The sequence below is a fragment of the Hyla sarda genome, chromosome 4 (assembly GCF_029499605.1).
Source record: "Hyla sarda isolate aHylSar1 chromosome 4, aHylSar1.hap1, whole genome shotgun sequence".
NCBI lineage: Eukaryota > Metazoa > Chordata > Amphibia > Anura > Hylidae > Hyla > Hyla sarda.
In genome coordinates, this window is record NC_079192.1 from 290091467 (window position 1) to 290115836 (window position 24370).

The following is a 24370-nucleotide window of genomic DNA, read 5'->3' on the forward strand; positions in this document are numbered from 1 at the left end:
AAAAAAAATGTATTCGTAATATCCATTTTCCTTACAAGCAGAAAGCTTCAAAGTTAGAAAAATGCTAAATTGAAAAATTTTTCATCACATTTACGGATTTTTCACCAAGAAAGGATGCAAGTATCGACAAAAATTTACCACTATGTTAAAGTAGAATATGTCATGAAAAAACAATCTCGGAATCAGAATGATAACTAAAAGCATCCCAGAGTTATTAATGTTTAAAGTGACAGTGGTCAGATGTGCAAAAAACGCTCCGGTCCTAAAGGCCAAAATGGGCTTGGTCCTGAAGGGGTTAATCTTAGGGATTGTGAAGCCCTAGTGTCTACTCAAGCTGCTGCCAGCTCCAGGCTTTGTCATTCAGCAGCTATATGGTCTCCTCATGCTGCCAAGAACTCCACGCTGTGTCATTTAGCCACTATATGGTCTCGTCATGCTGCCAACACCTCCACGCTGTGTCATTTAGCCACTATATGGTTTCCTCATGCTTCAACCACATCCAAGCTGTGTCATTCAGCCACAATATGATCTCCTCATGCTGCCAACACTTCAAAGCTTTGTCATTCAGCCACTATATGGTCTCCTCATGCTGCCAACACCTCCTCGCTGTGTCATTCAGCCATTATATGGTCTCCTCATGCTTCAGCAACATCCAAGCTGCGTCATTCAGCCACTATATGATCTACTTATGCTGCCAACACCTCCACGCTGTGTCATTCAGCCACTATATGGTCTCCTCTTGCTGCCAACACCTCCACACTGTTTCATTGAGCCACTATATGGTCTCCTCATACTGATGTGACCTCCAGGCTCTGTCATTGTGCTGCTCTGTGGCAGTGATTCTAATAGCGATGTCTGTAATCTGCATTTCACTACCCCAGCACACTCCAACTATGCATGTTACAACAAAGCAAAGTGTTCTACACCCCTATTGAGGCACTATGTAGGCCAGAAATAACCCTTTTTAATATAGATTCGCCACAAATAAATTTGACCCGAAACTAATTTATTCGGAAAAAATCGGACTAAACACATTTTTCAAAAGTTCGCTGATGTCTAATTGTATTATGGAGTAAAACAATTTTAAAATTTTTTGATTTATCCATAAAACAGCAATTTTTACATTTTTTGGATGTATCCATAAAACAGCTGGTAACATTACATTAAGTACTTGGGAAAGATGAGGAGTAAAAAGTGAAATATTGTCAGGCATGAGTTATAGAGTCTCATTTGGCACAAGATTGAATCATGGAATAATTCCAGTTATAGAGGCCTAGGGCATAATCTGAAAAACTGAAATTAAGGCATGAAATAGCTTGATCATTGTTAAGCACATTCTTCTTGCCTAGAATGAAGGTCAACATAGTAGGATGCAATATGCTAAATTCTCTCTTTGTTTTTTAACGTAAACATATAAGCAGTAAAAAAATACTATATATATGCATATTTTTTTTATTATTATTATTATTATTACTATTATTTAACCCCTTATCAACATTGTATGTAAATGCACGTCCTGGTGCAATGGTACTTAACGCACCAGGATATACTTTTCCATCCTGTAAATGACGCAGGCACCGTGGCAGTGCTCGCATCAAACCGTCCGCCATTAACTCCTCAGATGCTGTCATCAATATAGATCACTTCATCTGCAGCAATGCTGCACTTTTAATGGATGATCAGATTATCCACGGCACTGCTGCAGGGATCTGTTAATCTAAGATTGCAGACAGAGGTCCCCTCACATTGTGGGGTCTTCTTCTCTGGTCTGACATCAAGCAAGCCAGAGACGAAGATCACTGATGATACTGATCAGTGCTATGCATAGTACTAATTATTATCTGCAATTTCATGATTGCTATAAATATTCTCCTATGAGAAAAAGCCCCTCCCCAATAAAAATTTAAATGGCCCCTTTTACCCTTTTTTACCCTTTACCCATATTTGGTATCGGCGCGTGTGTAAATGACTGAACTATCAAAATATAATGTTACTGATCCCGTACGGTGAACAGCGCAAATAGTTAAAAAAAATATCAAAAATTACAGCTTTTTTGTCACATCACATTCCAAAAAAAAATTATAAAAAATAATTAAAAAGTCACATATACGCAAAAGTGGAACCGGTAAAAGCTAGAGAGCATGGCGCAAAAAATAAGCCCTCATCAAAAACGAGAAAGTTATAGAGGGTCAAAATAGGGCAATATTAAACAACAAGTTAAAGCAGTACAATAATAGAAAAGTACCGTATTTATCGGCGTATAACACGCACTTTTTAGGCTAAAATTTTTTGCCTAAAGTCTATGTGCGTGTTATACGCCGATACACCCCCAGGAAAGGCAGGGGGAGAGAGGCCGTCGCTGCCCGCTTCTCTCCCCCTGCCTTTCCTGGGGTCTAGAGCCCTGCTGCCGGCCCTTCTCTCCCCCTGGCTATCGGTGCCGCTGCCCGTTCTGTCCCCCTGACTATTGGTGCCGGCGCCCCATTGCCGGCGCCGATAGCCAGGGGGAGAGAAGCGGCGCCGACAGCCAGGGGGAGAGAAGGGGCAGCGGCACCCATTGCCGGCGCCGCTGCCCCGTTGCCTCCCCCCATCCCCGGTGGCATAATTACCTGTTGCCGGGGTCGGGTCCGCGCTGCTGCAGGCCTCCGGCGTGCGTCCCCTGGGTCGTTGCTATGCGCTGCAAGGCGCATGATGTCAGTGCGCCGCGCCGTGCATAGTAACGACGAAGGGGACCCGACCACGGCAACAGGTAATTATGCCACCGGGGATGGGGGGAGGCAACGGGGCAGTGGCGCCGGCAATGGGTGCCGCTGCCCCTTCTCTCCCCCTGGCTGTCGGCGCCGCTTCTCTCCCCCTGGCTATCGGCGCCGGCAATGGGAGCGCCGACACCAATAGTCAGGGGGACAGAACGGGCAGCGGCGCCGATAGCTAGGGGGAGAGAAGGGCCGGCAGCGATGGCCTCTCTCCCCCTGCCTTTCCTGGGGGTGTATCGGGGTATACACGCGCACACACACACCCTCATTTTACCATGGATATTTGGGTAAAAAACTTGCGTGTCATAGGTGCGTGTTATAGGCCGGTGCGTGGTATACCCCGATAAATACGGTATCTAAACATGAGTATAATTTTAATTGTATTAACCCACAGAATAAGGAAAACATGTAATTTCTACTGGAAAGGGTACAGCGTGAAAATGAAACCTTAAAACTTAGCAAAATTGTGCTTTTCTTATCAATTTCACCACACAAATAATAATTTTTTATTTTTGCTGTACATTTTATGGTAAAATGAGAGATGTCATTACAAAGTAAAATTGGTCATGCAAAAAACAAGCCCTCATATGGGTCTGTGGATGGAAATATTAAAGAGATATGATTTTTGGGAGGCGAAGTGGAAAAAATGAAAAGGCAAAGGCCAAAATGGGATGTGTCCTTCAGGGGTTAAGGTTGATTAATAATTAATTAATTTAATAAATTATATAATGTGTATTTGTGAGAGACATTTAACGACCCCCCCCCCCCCTCCTCACGTGACCGTCATTCATGGTGTTCGAGTTGTGTCTTGCGTACATCGGTTCAGTGTTAGTCTTACAGCATACCTGGTCTCCCGCATTGTAGGATGTCTCTAAAAGGTTCCTTATCAGTGCAGCAGACGATTACATCACAAGCTCCAGACACTCATACAACGTGGAAACACGTAGCGGTTCACATGGTCCAGAGTTCCTGAGTAATGTTAAAACTTCCTGCAGAAGTTGTGTTAGCAATGTACGAGTGCATTAAGTTCACAGCCAGCGGCGTTCAGAGCAGTATGGCCATTTTCTCCTTCAACACTTACGTGCTAAAGCACGAGAAGTGGGGAGTGGTTACTTTGTTATTCTCTATTACACTTTGGAGCAACAAAATGGTTAGTGCGTCTGCAAGCTTTCACTATCAGGTGGATAACTTTCCACTTGTGCTATGGGCCCTCAGCAGTATCAGCATTAAGTGTTGCTCATGTAAAGGAGGGATAGTAGTACATTCTTAACATGCTGTATATTTTATAACACAGGAGGTATCTAGATTATCTCCAATGCACGGAGCTGTGTGGACCCCCGCACAAAGTGGAGGTCGACACGTCCTCTCCATGTACTGTATCTCTATGGGAGAGCCAGTAATGCACAAATGCTTAACATAGCTCTGGTAATGTTAGAAGGAGATTAACAGTGCTCAGAGAAATACATGTGTTATCTATTATTACTGTCCTTGAAATAATACACATGGGTATTACACAGGTTACAGTTTGCGGGTTGTTGTACAGGGGTGTGGCACAAGGGCTTTCATATAGTTAGATGAGCATTATACAAGTATTACTTCATTACAGTTCAGAGCGATATATGTATTTATATATATTCTATCATTACAACTCTCTTACGGGTAGTTTTACAGTTCTTAGAAAAACAAAAAGGTCCAAGTTACCATTCAGACTTCCAGGTCTGCTCTGGTTTGTTTCTGGCCCACACTTAACAGCAGCACAGCAATGTCCCGCACCGACGCATACATTGGTCATGGTCATTGCAGTTTTTGTTATGGCAAAGCACTAAACTCGGATACCAATAAACGATTCTGCAGCATGGTTCTGTTGGACAGCCGGAGGCACACATATCCATGCCAGCACTGAATCATCCTCTCTGACATGAGGGGGATAGGGGTATGCTCCTGGCAGTGCTGGGCATACATACAGCACATGAGAGGTATAGGGTACATTCCTCACAGTACTGAGTAAACATACATCACATGAGGGGAAAGGCGTACGCTCCTCACAGTGCTGGGTATACATGCACATGAGGGGGATAGGGTATGTCCCTTACAGTACTGGGTAAACATACACTGCATGAGGGGGATTGGGGTACGCTCCTCACAGTACTGGGTATACATATACTAAATGAGGGGGATAGTGGTACCCTTCTGACAGTGCAGGCATACATACACTAAACCAGAGGGTTAGGGCTACGCTCCTCACAGTACTGGGTATACATAAACTACATGAGAAGGATAGTGGTACCCTCCTGACAGTGCAGGCATACATACACTACACCAGAGGGTTAGGGGTACGCTCCTCACAGTGCAGGGTATACATACATCTGAGGGAGATAGTGGTACCCTCCTGACAGTGGGGGGAATACATACACTAAATCAGAGGGATTGGGGTTCGCTCCTGACATGTTAACTATATTTCCACTGTATAATTTTACAATGCATGCTTTAGGTGAAACTACATATAAGAACATAATAGTAAGAGGAATTACAACCAGCAGGGCTGGAAAAACTCTGTGAATGTTCTTGAGTGGCCCAGCCAGAACACATAAACATAAACCCAGTTGAACATTTCCATCTCCAGACCTAAAAATTGCTTCCACCGACAGTCCCCATCCAACCTGACAACCTGAGAGGATCTGCAGTGAAGAATCACCCACTTCTTTGGCTAATACTTCACAATTGCAGTGGGTCTCAGTAGTGAGACCAGGTGTTATCAACAACTTTTTGTTGGAAATTAAAGAATGGTTGGAAATAGAAGCAATAACTGACTACATTTTTATTTTTAGATTTGGGGTCTCAGTTATGCATGTACATATTTAGATATGCACATTAATACAGTGAGTCACGCAATGGACTATTAACTTAAAGTACTTTTTAACTCATGATACAGAAACATGACTTAAATACATAAGAAAAATACAAGACTTAAATAAAGGCATCAACATTTCCCTGCTTCAACCAATAAAACATAAAAAAAAGAAACAGTGAGACATAGATACTGATTATAGTAACATATTCTATTTTTATATACTACTATATACTATACTATAATTTACTTTATATTTACTGCTTGTGTAAACTTACCATCATTCCACTCATGTGAAACTGGATCAAAACTGCCATATAACTGTCCTATGGTGATAGCCTTTGGATTAATAAAAATATAATCCACTCCATGTTCATCCATTAGTCCATTTCTCTCCAGATCTTTTAGTACTTCAGCAAGGACTTTAAGTGCTGAGGTTTTTCCACCAAGTGGGCCTCCAATCAGCATGAATCCATGTCGAACTAGCATAATTTCATATATCTATTAGAAAAGGGATAGAAAAGGGATACCGATACTTCAGCTTCACCTTCAATTAAATTTTTCCCTCCATCATTTTGCAATCAGTACCCCATAATGACAAAGTAAAAACAGAATGTTAAAAATCTTTGCAAATTTATTGAAAGGAAAAAATAAAATATTGCATTCATAAGTATTCAGACTTTTTACTCAGTACTTAGTTGAAGCACCTTTGGCAGCGATTACAACCTCCAGTCTTCTTGGGGATGATGCCACAAGATTTACACACCTAGAGTTAGGCATTTTCTACCATTCTTCCCTGCAGATCCTCTCAAGCGCTGTTAATAGATGGAGAAAATCCATAGACAGCTATTTACCCCCTAAGGACTCAGTTTATTTTTTATTTTTGCACTTTTCCTCCTCACCTTCTAAAAATCATAATTATTTCAGTTTTACACCTACAGACCATATAAGGGCATGTTTATTGTTATACCAATTTTAATTTAATAAGTCATTTCACCACAAAATCTACGGTGCAAGTTGACTTTCATGTGTTTAGATAGAGGCTTCTTTCTGGTTGATCTTCTGGAAGTTTCTTCCATCTGCACACAGGAACTTTGAAGCTCAGCCAGAGTGACCATTGGCTTCTTGGTCACCTCTCTTACAAAGGCCCTCCCCATCGTTTACTTAGTTTGGTGGTGCAGCCATGTCAAGGTTAAGTCCTGGTAGTTCCAACCTTCTTTCGGTTTCCCTCATATCTTGGTTTTTGCTTTGATATGCACTGTGAGCTGTGACTTTATATAGAGGTGTACAGGGGTGTAGCTATAGAGGTAGCATTCACATCGGTGCACCGAGGACCTGGTCCCCATACGAACCAGTATTACAATTAGCATAAGGGGCCCCGATGCAAAATCTGCAACAGGGCCCCATATGCCAATTATAATACTGGTTTCTTATGAGTACCAGGGCCCCGGTGCGCCGGTATAGCTACACCCCTGTACTGTACAGAAGCTACAAGCTACGGATCTGTCAGTCTATCTTTCCAAATCATGTCCAAACTGAATTTACCACAGGTGACTCTGAGCGTGATGTTGAAACATCAAAAAGATGATCTAGAAAAATGGGAGTTTAATTTTAAGTAACATAGCAAAGGGTCTCTGAATACACACCCTTTGCTATGTTACCCTTCCCCTGTCAAGTGTCTATTTATCTATGCCATCAGTTCAGTGAACGCAAACTTAATACTGTACTACAAAAGGTTCTTAAGGGACATATCAACTTGTGTCATTGACGTAGAAACAATAACTCATCATTGAAAGTTGTAAAATTACATTTTTCTTTTAAGCCGAAGAGTCAAAAAGGTACTGCAGCATGCACATCTCCTCTTTTCCCCACCCTCCCTGCCCTGCATGATTGATGTACAGGGTTTGGCTTCTAGCACTGAGTTTTGTACATTAATCATGCAAAGTAGGAAGGGTTGGGGGAGGGAGGCGGTGTTCATGCTGCATCTCAGCACTGCATCAAAGACTCTTCAGTTCAAATGAAATACATAATTTTATAATCAAGAATAAATGTGCAAATATTCTAGCTCATCTGATATCCTGCTACGTCAATGAACGGTGTGGGACAGCACCCACCCAACAATAGCAAAAAGAAGGAAGTCCAGCGCAGATAAGGTGCAAATCACGGAATCCTTTATTGATTAAAACCAAACATCAGAACATGGAGGTAAAAGTGACGCATTTCAGGTGCCTAAAGCATATGCACCCTTAGTCATACAAGTTAGAAAGTGCAGAGGAGGTTTCTTAAATAGGGGTCACATGACAGGAACAGTGTGTTGAACATGACGTGTTAATCCTTTACAGAGTTAAATCTTTCAAAAAAGAAAATAACATAATATAGAAACCAGTGGCGTACCAAGGAGGGGCGGGGGGGGGGGCGGCCCACCCCGGGTGCCACTCACAAGGGGGGTGCCATGAGGGGTGACACCCTGCCGTGCGCCCGACTGTCTGTGTCAGTCACTGTTTCTGTGAGCTCGATCTGCAGTGCAGATGGAGCTCACAGAAACTATGTGAAATAATACTGCTATACCCACCCAATCGTGCCCCCCTGCTGGACTCTGAAGGGGTTAACTTGTGGCTGGAGTCAATCTGTCACTGATACGTGACGTCGAGGAGGGCGTGGGTGGAATGTGTCGGACGGCTGCGCTGACGTCTATTATGTCAGCTGCCAGGACTGGTCCCAGGCATACCTGTTCAGTGAAGCGCGCTGAGGAACGAGCAGGACGGTCAGGAACAGCAGGGGTGAGTGGTGCACCCTGCTGGGAGAGCCATGGAGGGGATAGAGAGGAGAGGCGAGGGGGAGAAGAGAGGAGAGGCGAGGGGGAGAAGAGAGGAGAGGGGGGGTGGTGTGGTGTTATTATTGTTGTTTGAGAGACTGACATGAGGCAGGCATGTGGCACAGTAATGGGGGGGGGTGATGATGCAGACATGTGGCACAGTAATGTGGGAGTTGGGGTGGGGGGTGATGAGGCATTACTGTGTCTCATGTCTTCATCCCCCCCCCCCATTACTGTGCATCATGTTTTCATCACCCCCCCCCCCATTACTGTGCATCATATCTTCATCACCCCCCCCCATTACTGTGTCTCATGTCTTCATCACCCCCCCATTACTGTGCATCATGTCTTTATCACCCCCCCATTACTGTGCATCATATCTTCATCACCCCCCCATTACTGTGTCTCATGTCTTACTCACCCCCCCCATTACTGTGCATCATGTCTTCATCCCCCCATTACTGTGCATCATGTCTTCATCACCCCCCATTACTGTGCATCATATCATCATTACCCCCCCTCCCATTACTGTGTCTCATGTCTTCATCACCCCCCCCATTACTGTGCATCATGTCTTCATCATCCCCCCCATTACTGTGCATCATGTCTTCATCACCCCCCCCATTACTGTGCATCATGTCTTCATCACTCCCCCCTCCATTACTGTGTCTCATGTCTTCATCACCCTCCATTACTGTGCATCATATCTTCATCACCCCCCCATTACTGTGTCTCATGTCTTCATCAACCCCCCCATTACTGTGCATCATGTCTTCATCACCCCCCCCATTACTGTGCATCATGTCTTCATAACCCCCCCCCATTACTGTGCATCATATCTTCAACACCCCCCCTCCCATTACTGTGTCTCATGTCTTCATCACCCCCCATTACTGTGCATCACATCTTCATCACCCCCCCATTACTGTGTCTCATGTCTTCATCAACCCCCCCATTACTGTGCATCATGTCTTCATCACCCCCCCATTACTGTGTCTCATGTCTTCATCACCCCCCCATTACTGTGCGTCATATCTTCATCCCCCCCTCCCATTACTGTGTCTCATGTCTTCATCACCCCCCCATTATTGTGCATCATGTCTTCATCACCCCCCCTCCAACCATGCCATTACTGTTCCTTCCTCGTGTCTGCATCATCACTGTTTTTATAGGCTACCTGTCCAAACTGTGGCCCTACAAATGTTGCAAGACTACAACTCCCAGCATGCCTCCAGCATGCCTAGACAGCCATTAGCTGTCTGGGTAAACTGGGATTTGTAGTTTTGCAATATCTGGAGGTCCACAGTTTGGACATCACTACATATTTGGTAGTATTATGTTTATAGGGTACAGTGATTGGTGGTATTATATTTATAGGGTACAGTGTGTGGTATTATTATATTCATAGGGTACAGTGTGTGGTAATATTATATTCAGAGGGTGCAGTGTGTGGTATTATATTCAGAGGGTACAGTGTGTGGTATTATATTCATAGGGTACAGTGTGGGGTATTATTATATTCATAGGGTACAGGGTGTGGTAATATTATATTCAGAGAGTACAGTGGGTGGTATTATATTCAGAGGGTACAGTGTGTGGTATTATTATATTCAGAGGGTACAGTGGGTGGTGTTATATTCAGAGGGTAGAGTGGGTGGTATTATATTGAGAGGGTGCAGTGTGTGGTATTATATTCAGAGGGTACAGTGGGTGGTATTATTATATTCAGAGGGTGCAGTGTGTGAAATTATATTCAGAGGGTACAGTGTGTGGTAATATTATATCCAGAGGGTACAGTGTGTGGTATTATTATATTCATAGGGTACAGTGTGTGGTAGTATTATATTCATAGGGTACAGTGTGTGGTAGTATTATGTTAAAAGGGGACCGTGTATGGTAGTGTTATAGTCAGAGAGCACAGTGTGTGGCAGTGTTATATTCAGAGAGAGCAGTGTCTTGCAGGATTATAATAATAATTGTTTTTCACATAGAGGATCAGAATGCGCTGAAGTAGGGGGTGTAATTAAGGGGGGAGGGAGGGAGTGTAATTAGAGGGGGGGTGCCAAACAAAGGGTCTGCCCCGGGTGCCAAATGCTCTAGGTACGCCCCTGATAGAAACCCTATGTTACTAGAGATAAATACAATTAATTAAACATCATAAGCATATTCTACAAGTATATGACACCATAAAAATAAAATCTTAATAGTAGCAATTAAAGCGCATAAGATACATGGAAAATGCAAAAAATGCATTGAAAACATATGGGGTGTGAACTAGGGTTAAACTAAATAAATGGATTTACATCATTATATTCTAATATGGTAATTAACACATGTAAAAATAGTATTTTTGATCACATATTTGATATCACAGTGCTCTCTGCTGACATCTCTGTCCATTTTAAGAACTGTCCATAGTAGACGAAAATCCCCATAGCAAACATATGCTGTTCTGGACAGTTCCTAAAATGGACAGAGATGTCAGCAGAGAGTACTGTGCTCATGATTTAGCAGAGAGCACTGTGTTTCAAAAAGAAAATAATTTCCTCTGTAGTATTTAGCAGCTAATAAGTACTGGAAGGATTAACATTTTTTAATAGAAGACATTTATAAATCTGTTTAACTTTCTGCCACCAGTTGATTTAAAAAAAAAAAAGTTTTCCACCGGAGTACCTCTATTGTCGTACATCCTACAAACTGAAGTTTGCATTATTTTTTTTTGCATTTGTCATGTATCTTATGCACTTTCATTGCTACTATTGAGATTTTATTATTCTGGTGTCATATACTAGTAGAATATGCTTTTGATGTTTAATAAATTATATTTATCTCTAGTAACATATGATTTCTATATTGAATTATTTTCTTTTTTGAAAGATTTTACTCTTTAAAGGGTTAACACATGTCAGGTTCAACACACCTGTTCCTGTCATGTGACCCCTATTTAAGAAACCTCCTCTGCACTTTCTAACTTGCATGACTAAGGGTGCATATGCTTTAGGCACCTGAAACGCGTCACTCTTATCTCCATGTTCTGATGTTGGATTTTAATAAATAAAGGATTCCGTGATTTGCATATTATTTGTGCTGGACTTCCTTCTTTTTGCTATCATTTTACAATCATTCATTTTATCTTTCTATCAGATATATGCCCATGTTTGCAGATGTGTATTTTTAGTTTTACTTTAAACAGCAATGGTGTTACAGTAGACAATATACTTCCTTAGATAATAGATATGTGTTCCATATAAATAATGTGCTTTTTTATTGTTACCTTGTTAAGACAAAATCTCAATATATTAGGATAGTTATGCCTTGTTTTTTTTTGTATAATATTGTAAATAGCAACATATTAAGCTAAGAGTATCATTTGAGATAATTTATATAATATATAATTTCATTATTAAAACTCCAGAATTTCCCCATAGCAGGCATTAATTTTAATACCATTTTATCTTTGTACCTTTTTACAATGGTTCCATAAGTGGTACAAATAACTTAAAATGATACAATAAAATTGCATATAAAAGATATCATGTCTTTAAACTACAATTTAGAACATTCAGCACACACAGAAATTTCACAGTGACAATGACCACTTTATTCTAACAGCACCAAATTGCAAGGGGTTATCCTTTCAATAATTATCAGCTGCTAAAGTTGAGTTGTTGTTTTCTGTCTGGCAATAGTGCTCTCTGCTGACATATCTGCTTGTCTCAGGAACTGCACAGAGTAGAAGAGGTTTGCTATGGGGATTTGCTTCTAAACGAGGTGGTTCCCGAGACACGTGTCATCAAAGAGCACATAGACAGAAAAGAACAACCTTAACTTCAGAAGCTCATAAGTACTGAAAGGATTAAGATTTTTGAATAGAAGTAATTTACAAATCTGTTTAACTTACTGGAGCCAGTTGATATAAAAAAAAATGTTCCCCTGGATAACCCCTTTAAGTATTTCAACTCTGACCTCTCCTGGTCAGATAACCCACACCATAATTGGATTAGGAAATCTGGGACAGCTCACTAGTATAATACATCAAAATGTACTGCAAATGCAGGGCCTATTTCCTGAGCTTCCCAACATGCAATATGATATTGTTTGCCATCATTGCATAGTTTTCTATATTACTGTAAGTGTATAAGTATCAAGTATAATTACTTCAAGCAATTATTGATTATTACTAAGTAGAACGACATATCCTTTATAACTGTTCACAAAAGTCATTTTCTTTTATATAGGGCTGGATTTACATCAGGTGTTTTACTATGCCATATTAAGTAGTTATACTGCTGTACATTGCTCAAATAGTGACACATTTTGCTGAAATGATATACTGTCATACAGTGCATAAACTGTATTAACTTCATAGGGTGCCAAAGTAATATATATGTAGAAATAGTACGTCCCAATAATACTGTCATAGACTTAAGATGTGGGGTTTGGATTTTGAACAGTTGCTGAGTGATTTTATCTGGAAATGATGGCTTATGGTGGCCCATTCAATATAAAATGTCCCAAACAATAATATATAAAAACAAATGATAATTTATATTATAACAAACATGGTCCTGCATTGGCCTAGGAAGCATTTTTTAATCATGGGATTTTCTATCCTTACTTAATGAAATGGCTATGTTTTTTCCTAACAGATTTCAATACAACTGCATCACATTTGTACCTCTATGTGCCTGAAAGTAAGAAGTTTTATTGAGGAGACGAAAGAGTGCTGTATATTGTATTCTACCCTAACATTTTCTAAACTAATGTTGCAGGGTTTGTCACCTACATCCTGTACAGTTTATTTCATTTAATGTTCTGATCAGAAATGAGAATCAAGAGAAAATTGCCCATTTGTCTGAACTACATATTCTAGCAGGTCACAGAGGTAAAGACAAAAAACTGAATTAGTATTGAATTGTAATATCATAAACATTATTAGATGGGTAAATCAATTTTTTCAAGTTTAGTGTGAAAATAAAAAAAGCTAATTCACTGCACATGGCAATTGAAGATTCACCATAGGAAGCTTTCAGTCACCATGATACCATAGTCATGTTTGGGAAACTGTATTAGAAAAGCCAGAGAAAATGTCTTCTAACCATGATTTTCTATTTCTTGATTCCAATTAACAAAGGATTATCAAGGTGTTCCTCAGCAGATTCATCCATTCCTGCCAACCTTGATTGATAAATTTCTCCCCAAACAGGGAGGACACAAGCAGGGTGGACAAAAAGTCTATGGGGACAGCCCCAATGGGGTTCAGGGTTCAGGCAGCATAAAAGTGATGACATGTTCCCTTTAAAAAGCTATGCATTTTGTGATTGGAAACATTCTTGTTTATACTCTGTGACCTAAACCTATGCTAACCTAATACTTCTGACAGTAGAAGGTTGCTTCAAGTACACTGCTGTAGTTTAATGGTCTGAGGGAATTGAGTCTAACACAGGGAACCATCGGGCAAAAAGTCCTCAGAAAAATACTGGTTTTACTTCTACATTGTGTCAATCTTTCAAGCTAAGACACAGGAACAATCTGACAAAGAGAAGGTGCAGTGGCCAGAGCAGCTCATGGATATTGAGATTCTAGGATCTGGTTTGCTCGTGGAGCCATTTTTTTTGTAAAATCTTGTACAATATTTTGTAAACCCCGGACAACATGTCCAAAAGCTCAAACACTATAGTTTTATTGACTTTCAAATGCCAAATATATTGTTGTCAAACTACAGCATGGCACATCAGCATGGATGTTGGAAAGCTTACAGTTTAAGCTGGATACATGAGCCTCCTAACAAAATTCTCTGACGGATTCCATAAAAAGGTCTGAGTATCCTGTAGTGATACCGGTTAAACAGTGAAAGATATGAGCAGAGCATAAAGATGGACACAGTATAGAAGTAAATCCTTCAAAAGAAAAGGGAAAGTATGACAAAGGCAGTTCTCAAGGGCACGAGACTGAACAAGACACATATGCAAACACTGTTTGGCTTTCTAAGTGGTTTGAAGTAGGCCCATACAGGAAGCAAGATGGCTTCTATTAATCATTTTGTCCATCTATCTTAAGTTCAAGTTTGAGGGCAAAATAATATCCTCCATAGGTCAAGTGTAAGGTTGGGTTCACACTTAGGTACATATTTACCGAAAATGTCTAATTCTAAGATAGTGTAAACGTAGATTAAACCATTTAGGAATGTGCCCGATACATGACAGTGGTTCAGATTGATAAATATGTTGCATTCTTAGACTGTCTAGTCTCAATTTAGACCAACTATAAGTTGGCTTAATTTCAATAGGTTTGTGTGTTGTGTTTTTTTGGCACAAAATTTTGGCACAAGAATTCTGTTACATCTGCAATAGTAAATCTGGGCCATGATATTTTGGTCAGTATTTGTAGCAAAAATTAAGAGTGGTTCTAAAGCACAGAAATATGTGTAAATCTTTCCCTTATAACTTTCCTCTCAATTCCACTTCTGACTAAAATGTTAACTAAAATAGCAAAACCTTGACAAAGCCTTAGGACAAGTAAGAGCGGACTCTAAGAAACAAAATGATCACTTCTTTAGTATGATAGTTAATAAAGTAAGTATACTATGAGTCTACAGTTATGTAATGTAATAAAAGTGTGTGATCTACAAAATTCACTCAATAGGAAATCTGATATAATATATTCAACGGAAAATGCTATCACATATGAATAAGAAGAACACTTGCTGACTTGTATTATCTTTTTGATGAAGCAAGGGACTGGTTGCAGATTCATTTTCTTGGTAATTTCCCTGATGGACACCTCTAGAATGCCATGGTCAGAAGCTGGCAAAACAACCCCTGGGAAAAGGTCAGAAATGATGCTATCAAACAGCGGGATGTCATGGGACAAAAACTGCAAATTGAAAATGAGAGAGAAAGAAAGAAATTAGCAGCACTGCATTTCTAGGAAAAAAATCTATGCCATTTGCAGCAACATGAAATCATATAAATATATATATATATATATATATATATATATATATATATATATATATATATACTGTATATGTACACATATACACACATATATATATATATATATATATATATATTAACATTTTACAACAACTTTAAATGTATTCTTACCAAACTATATCATCATCTAAAACAATTATGAAACTTCATCAAATTTTCAGATATTTTCAGTTGTTATTATGAGACACATATCCCCTATAGACAGAATAATTATAGGGCCCCGTCCTACTTACCTGTCCTTGGAGTTCCTGGATGTGGCAGAGTGGCAGCTCGCCAATGCAGGAAGGTGGGGGCCAGAGATTGCCATATAGCTATGAAAAATACCACTTTAGTGGCATCTGGGGTATAATATATGGAAAAACAGGAACAGAGAGAAGGTGGCACTGTCTAAATGCCGTAAATGATGGTATAGCAATATTAAAGACAATTTATTGCTATTTGGATGTGATGATCTCTAAAGTTGGAGCCAATATAACCGTATATATAGGTAGTGTGGTAACTACTGCTATAGATACCTGTACACCCAATTTAGGGCGACAGTATTACGGTTTGCTCAGAACAGGTGTGTGAAATACAGTGGATGGAAGATGGTATCTCACTCACCTATTAGTGTTGCGCTAACACTGTTAAACACGTATAGTGAATCCTTTCACTCTCGAGTAGTCCTCTGGCAGCCCAGCATCCTGGCCCAAACATCAGTTGATGTCGGTCTTTGGAATGGAAGCGTGGTCCTGGAAGTGGCTGCTCCAGCAGTTCCCAGAAGTGAAAAATGATGGATGATGTCAGCGGCGCACGACAATGCACTTCATTACCAACCATGCCAACGCCAGAATGCACCTGGGAATACATCACTTCCGCCCTGGAGTGACGTCACAGATTTTACCCACGCAGATTCAAACTGTTTCATTGTTTTCCTACACAAAGCGGTGGCCACCCCACGAAATGCATTGCTTTTTCATGTTTTATCCTACCTATGTTTTATTCGAAATAAACAAGTATCCGATACCTATAGGAAACTTTTTTTTTAGGAGAATACACATCTTATCCTCGAGGCGCCACTGACATCATCCATCATTTTCACTTCTGGGAACTGCTGGAGCAGCCGATTCCAGGACCACTCTTTATAGATTTCTATGTTAAAAACACAGATTTCATAGCATATATTGCAAATAGACACCACAAACATGGCGTGAAAGGAGCCGTACTTATATATCTACATATATTTTTTTTTAAATCCATGTTGTGGCTCAGTTGGCACAGGCATGTTTATTTGGTTTTCTTATATTATATGTGACTCTGATCCTGTAGATCAATTACATTTAACATTTTGGTGATTAGCATATAAGGAGCACATTAAATAAATAGCCAAGTATTTTCCAGCAAGAAGGATAATCTCTGGCTGGCAAAATATATGCAGATGAAAACCTTACTCCATTTCATAGTGACATTTTCGAAGAAGCGAAGGGTCATAAACATAGCAATTAAGCTATAGCATGTAGTTTATCTTCTCGCCTGCCTTGTTATTGTCAATCGATCTGAAATGACACTGGAAAAGACCAGGACTAGCAACAGCTCATGTTTGCTGTCATGCATTTTCCTATTCCCAAGTAACACATTATAAAGCGCACACACTGTAGCTGGAAGTGGACAATACCTTGGGCAGATTAACGTCACGTATTGATCGAAGCATCAGCACATCTTCTTTCTCATTTGGCAATTTAACCTTTAGGTTCCCAGCTGCTGTTAATACAGATTTAACTGCCCTCATGCCATAATCATAGTGATGCTGGGAAGAAAGCTGGGGACAAATTAGGAGCGATTGTCATGTTAATGATATGATTGATTGGTAACAAGGAACGCTCTTGATACAAGAATATCTAAATGCACCAAGATCAATAACGGCACACAGGAAATACAAAATGAGGAGAGAAAGCATCCTGAATTTATTATAGGAAACTACTATATACCACTACAACATTGCTTTCAAAGACTAACCTAAACATTTATGATACGATTTCCATAGCATGTATACTTCATTGGGTTGTTACAATTTTGGTCATACTATATATGTAAGCACATTATTTATTTTACGCAATAAAACCACTTTTATGAAAAAAAAATTCCATGTGCTGTTTTTTTTTTCTTTTTATTTCTTATCACATTGATCACCCATATAATGTTTTGGTATACTTAGTATACCAAAGCATTATCATTGTCTCTCAGTGATAGACTAGAGTAAGGCTGGGTTCACACTACGTTTTGTCCCATACGGGAGCGCATACGGCAGGAGGGAGCTAAAACCTCGCGCTCCCGTATGTCACCGTATGCGCTCCCGTATGCCATTCACTTCAATGAGCCGACCGGAGTGAAACGTTCGGTCCGGTCGGCTCATTTTTGCGCCGTATGCGCTTTTACAACCGGACCTAAAACCGTGGTCAACCACGGTTTTAGGTCCGGTTGTAAAAGCGCATACGGCGCAAAAATGAGCCGACCGGACCGAACGTTTCACTCCGGTCGGCTCATTGAAGTGAATGGCATACGGGAGCGCATACGGTTACATACGGGAGCGCGAGCTTTTAGCTCCCTCCTGCCGTATGCGCTCCCGTATGGGACAAAACGTAGTGTGAACCCACCCTTACACTGCCATTCTTTTTTTTTTTTTTTTTTTGCAGAACTACAAGATTGATGATGAACTACAGCTGCAGTCCAAAGGAATACATTGGACCCAGATGAATCAATCTACAAGAAATTAAAATTATCTGGTTTTGACTATAACAACCAATCACAGCTCACCTTTTTTTTTATATCTTAATGAGCTATATTAAGATAAAAGCTGCACTGTGATTGCTTGTTATGGGCAAAGTCAAACAGTTCTGGTTTTACGCAGATTGATACAACTGATTCATTGAGTTGCATACAATCTTGTAGGGTGCTGGCTATGTATTACTACAGGGCTACAGGGTCCCAGATGCTTAAAGGGGTACTCTACTCCCTAGTGATCAGAACACTCACTTCCGAACGCTGGTGCGGGCTTTTGGGGTCACCACACCCCCTCGTGACATTGTGCTCCCCAGCATTAAATGTTCTGAACGCTGGGGAGTTGAGTACCTCCACTCTGTGCCAGGACACAGTGACAGTGTCCCTGCAATCAACCCGAAACTTGAGGCTGAACGTTTATGGCTTTGGCAATCTGCCAGAGCTAAGAGAAAACAATGTTATTCAGGTTTGCTTGGGGGGGGGGGGGGGGATAAATAAAAATGGTTAAAAAAAAACACTGTCTGATTTGCCCATAAAAACCAATCACAGCTCAGCTTTTATTTTATTAGTGCTTCTTATAGGAAGCTTCCAGTTAAAGAAACAATCTGTGTATGGTGTCAAAAAGTATAATAAAGAAACTTAATATTGTGTAATTAGCCATAGTGCACATATCTCTCCATATAATCTCTGTTATCTTCCTTGTAGCTGTGATATCACATGATACTCTATAAAAGCAGAGCTCCATCCTAACTCCCCATTCCCCTCCTGTCAGATGGGAACCATACCATTGATGTGAAGAGGGGAGCTCATATTACTGCTCATTAAATTTTAAGGCAGCCTTTCTCAGAGAAGACAACAAGGCTTCCTGCTGTCCTAACATCTAATAAACAGTAATATGAGCTCCCTCTTTTCACATCAATGGTCTGGTCCCCAGCAGATAGAAGGAAAGCAGGAAAGAATGAAGGAAGGAAGGAGGACCTGTGTTTTCAGAGAGTGTGATGTCACAGCTACAGGCCATACAGCTCAGCTGATAATGCAAGTGTAATGGCTTTATTATTTATTTATTTATTATACTTTTTGATACGATACACAGTTTTTATCTTTCACCAGACAACCCCTTATAAAATTAAACCTGAGCACACTTTATTGATTTTAGTAGCTATGGATGGATAAGCGCACTGTGGGACATCTAATAAAGAACAGCCTTGTATTTAAAGGTATACAGCACTAAAGTGAACTTGTGAGATATCGCTGAATGTATATACTCACATCTGGTGCAATGTTCTGCAGGCATTAGATGCGATGTCCTGTGGGGTCCGCACTGATCTGTAGATTTCTGGTCCAAGTTGCATTGTCAGATGATAACTGTTAAGTATTTTAATGGATGCGATTATGATGTCTTGGGAAGTGATGTGAGACAGCCCCGGCCGGCGGCGTCTCAACCTAGCTCCTTCCCACTGGAGTGTAAGTTTTTTTGCTAATACCTGGCAGAGTGACGTCAAGCTGAACCGCTTTCTTCCTCAGGGAACTGAGGAAGGGTTATCTGAGGAAGGAAGCCATTCAGCATCCGAAAAGCTTCAGATTTCGCCTGTCCCTCACTGTGTCCAGTAGGGAAGTAACTCTGCCAGATATTAGCAAAAAAACGTACACTCCAGTGGGAAGGAGTTAGGTTGAGACGCCGCCGGCCGGGGCTGTCTCGCACGCTTCCCAAGACATCATAATCGCATCTATTAAAATACTTAACAGTAATTATCTGACAACGCAACTTGGACCAGAAATATGCAGATTACCGCGGACCCCCCAGGACATCGCATCAAACGCCTGTGTATATACTTTCAGTGATATCTAACAAGTTCCCTTTAGTGCTGTATACCTTTGAATACAAGGCTGTTCTTTAATAGAAGTCCCACATAGTGATTATCCATCTATAGCTACAATTTTTGGGAAGTTTTACACTACCTATTGTAGAGGACACAGGCAACTGTGCAGGAGATAGCAGCTTGTCGGGCATACCGCTACAACCCGTGCAAAGAACCTTAGTTACCTTTATTTGATCATTTATTTCCCCTTTCAATTATTCAATATTTTCAGGATCTGGTTTTGTAGTCATTGGGAACCATTAGGGTACGTTCACTCATGCCTATTTTGCTGCAAATTTTGTACTGCAGTTTTTTCTACCCATTCAAGTCAACTGGTAGGAAAATCAGCAGCAAAATACACAAGTCTGAATGTACCCTTAGACTGGGTTCACATATTGTAAATTAGGTATAAAAAAATTTATGCATTTTTTTATTAATTATGTGGTATGTGAAAGTCAATGGAAAATTGTCCGTCATTAAAATTATGACCATATGTCTGAGCACTGGTGGCCACTTTCGACTGACTTTCATAGACCACATCATTACATTAAAATACAGCCATTTTTCATTTATATTTTAAGCCTTATTTTTCATGTAATTTTATTATGTGTGAACTCATCCCAAGGTTTTAATAATCCTATTTTCTTACATTAATATTCACCTATGGATTGGTCTCTTATTAAATGTGGTTTGAAGTTTGTATCAAATAGAAGTTGAAAGAAATACATCATCACTTATGTATGCAATTTGATTAGAGAAATTAAAATTAGAAAGAAAAAAAGGAAGTGATTTTAAGTGTTTGCAGTACTAAGCACTGAATCAGTTACACAGTGACAAGAGCCAGAATGAAGGAAGCTATGAATAATGGAATCACAAGGCACAAAGCGGATGGGATGTCAAATCTTTGTGCTGCGGGTCATGTATTCACCCTAAAGGGTAATGGTTTTCTATCACACAATAGCCCTATATCTATCTTATTACATTCTTCTGCAAAGTGCCTGGGCACAAAGTGGCAAGATAAAATGTTAGGTTGAGACAATACTAATATGTATGAATGGGGGAGGGGGGGATGAGCACAGTGAGAAAACCTCAGGCGGGAAGTAATCTTGCTAGAAAATCTGGGACTTGTTTAAGTGTTCACAAGGGGAAAAATGTAGATCTTGGTAATCACCAATGATAAAAGTAACTAAATGAATAAAGACATTTGTGACATGCTTTAATTGTTTGGGGGATGAATATGTATTAAACTATCAAAACATTGTGAGGATAAAATTAGATTCATTAATCAAAGTGAAGGTGAGAGCTGACCGTGAAGACATGATACAAATACGTTGTCACTTCTTTCAACCTTCGTGTGCCTGAACAAGTGCTACTTTTTAAATGTTGATAATGTTGATAAACTTTGAGGTGATAGGAAACAGGATTATTAGTAATTACACTTACAAATTTACATAATGTGGTTTAACTAAACTAATAACTGTGCCTAAGGCTCTGAAATAATATTGAAGCGATAACAATAAATGTAAAGGAATTATACAATATCTATTGATATTGCAGTAGACGGGAGTATTAAAGGGATTGCCGCCTGATGACATGCACTCCATGTTGAAATGGGGGTGTCCCAAATATCTTTCCGATATGAGGCCACCTCCTCGTGGTGGATGGGGGGACACATTTTGATCAAAAATTGTGCTAAGATCCTCCATTTTTTGACCTAGAGTGCTGTTGCAACTTTCTTTGTGTACATTTTGTATTTGCCTCAGCAGCGGGCACCTGTGTATTAGATTGTTGTGCTGGCTATTTTTCCTTTTGTCCCAAATATGAACCCAATACATGTAAGAGCAGAGAACCTTTCTGTAAGATTAGCTGTTCCTCTGGTGAACCTTGCCTATCGAAGCAGTATATGGATGCCCATTTATAAATGGCAATCTTGATCTGCTACATTAACCCTGTTGTGATTGTTAAGGGAAAATGTTAACCTAGACACAGTTTCTTCACTGGATCATTTATTAAGGGGTTTTCTTCATGAGACAACCCATATACTAAAACATAATACATCATGGATTTTAAAATGGATCTTTTGACTGTTTTAATAGTTACTACTGAAATAATTACTATTGGTTTTTGTCTGTTATATCAGTGAGAACAACCCAGCAAGGCAAAAACTAATAATAAGTACTTATTCTTCTATTTCTGCAGGGTAAGGCTGACTCACTACCCTTAGATCATTCAGAGGGCCCAGGCTCTAACAAAGTAATGTAAATACCCATATTTTTATTTTTATTTTTTTGCTTGTTTACCAATAATGGCAGCAATGGTGACAAGATCTGCTGCTGTATTTCTCTGCCTTCAACCCTAGACATTTCTCCAAAGCTGTAAGGCACAAAGGCATCATTGAAATAAGAGACACAGGATGGTTATTTTAATGAAATGCCTGCTATCTGCCAATCAGTGGTGTTGAGAGGAGTGGTTACATGAGGGCCTGCACAAATCAATAAACAGACCCCCAATAAAAATGATTGTTTGATCTCACCGTTTCCTTGTCCACCAACCAGACACAGGGGACACCTTCATTACACACCCCTATCTCAGGCGATTAGCGAAGGAAACTTGATGACAAAGCGCCCATTATGTGTCCTGCCATTGCAGCCAGCCACCTTCATTTGCAGTAGTGCCAGAAACAGGATTTGCTATGGACTGAAGCCATGCTGACAAATCCAGCTTCTAAATGGGATCTGGCATCGTCTCATATATGGAGACATATGGATGAGTGCTTCAATACTGCAGCATCTATATGCCTCCATGCCTAACCTTATCTCATCTTCTTTCTAGCTTAGAGATGGTCCATCAGGGTACTAGAGCATCCTTTCAATTGTATAGTTTTTCCAATTAAAGATGTGTTCTTAAATATCATAATTACATTCTGTAACGTCAGCGCATCTGGCCAGACACGCTGGCCATGAGCTCTCTCCTCTCATGTCCCTGCTGCCGGCGGGGCAGTTCCAGCCCGTCACTTACCTCACTGGTCTTCTGTGTCTTGTATCTGTTTTTAAGAGATATACAGAGCCGGAGCTCTGTGATTTAAAGAGCCAGTACACCCTAATTAGTTTCCTCACCTGTTCCTTCCCTATAAGTGTGTGCACATCCCCCTGTCTGCCACCAGATTTTTGTTGTCTTTGTTCCCGAGAGAAAGCTTCTATCCTGTGTTCCTGTTTATCCATGTACTTGATCCTTGTTCCCTGACCTGACCCTGCTACTGTGCTGCCTGCCCTGACCTTCAGCTATCCTAGCCACGTCTTGTCTTATCCTTCTGAAAACCGCTGTACCTTAGACTCCGCTCCTTGGCAAAGCTCACATCATCATCCACACAGGCCCAGAGGATCCACCACCTGCCGTGGCCCTTACACATTCACACATAAGTCTCATTCGATTGCAACAACTCGTTCTTAGTGTGTTATTTTTTTGGGTAAAAATCATAAAAGCCTTACCTGTTCAGAACATAACCTGTATGTAGCTACAATTTTAGCAGCAAGACTACGTGCAGCAACAAAGCCCATTGAATAGAGAGATATTTCTGCAATTAATGCATAATCCGGTACCATCATAGCCACAGTGCGAAAGAGAACCTGCAACAAATAAGACAAAATGAATGCCTCCTTTATTTCTTAATCACCAGTTTCCTTGTAGACCATGATATATATATATATATATATATATATATATATATATATATATATATATATATATATTGAAGACAAAAGCTGGAGTGATTTGCCTACAACAACCAATCACAGCTCAGCTTTTAGATCTTAATGAGCTCTGGTAAAATAAAATCTGAGCTGTGATTGGTTGCTATTGGAAAATCCCTTCAAGTTTTTCTCTGACAGATTGAGAAGTATGGGCCATTGTATTTGTTTTTTTAATAAAGGCGGAATTTGTTCCACTGTCTTATAGTGGGACTCTCTCAGCTTTAATCAATCTCGTCTTATTAAAGTTGCAAATCACAAATATGACACAATAAAAAAAACTTTAATAGCTAAACATTCTAACTTCATAAAACCTGAAGGAAATTCATTTAAATCCCTGAACAGTTACATTAGAATACCCTAAAATAAAATCCCATTGTATTGTAGATTTTTAAGTTTATTTCTCAAGCACAGTAGATGCCAACATAGAATAGAGAGACTACCTCTTCTAACATGCTTGTTGCCACTGTGGACAAGAATTATGGTGATAGTAGAACCATAGCTGGGATCAAGAACAAATATGTTATTTTGGCATTCATTTGGAAGAGATAATCAAAAACTGCTGGGACAGGACAAGTGGTAGGCAAGGGAGTGCCA

General features: G+C 40.2%; 1 protein-coding gene across 1 annotated transcript in view; it reads right to left on the minus strand.

Moving 5' to 3' along the window:
* The window catches only part of LOC130369339 (dynein axonemal heavy chain 3-like), a 919716-nt gene that overhangs the window by 775344 nt on the left and 120002 nt on the right, over positions 1–24370 (minus strand). The window contains exons 8-11 of the mRNA XM_056574479.1: positions 23516–23653; positions 17066–17209; positions 15125–15289; positions 5877–6099 (exon numbers count right to left, since the gene is read on the minus strand). Of these exons, the coding sequence (XP_056430454.1) occupies positions 5877–6099; positions 15125–15289; positions 17066–17209; positions 23516–23653 (670 nt within the window). The remainder of the gene's footprint in view (positions 1–5876; positions 6100–15124; positions 15290–17065; positions 17210–23515; positions 23654–24370) is intronic.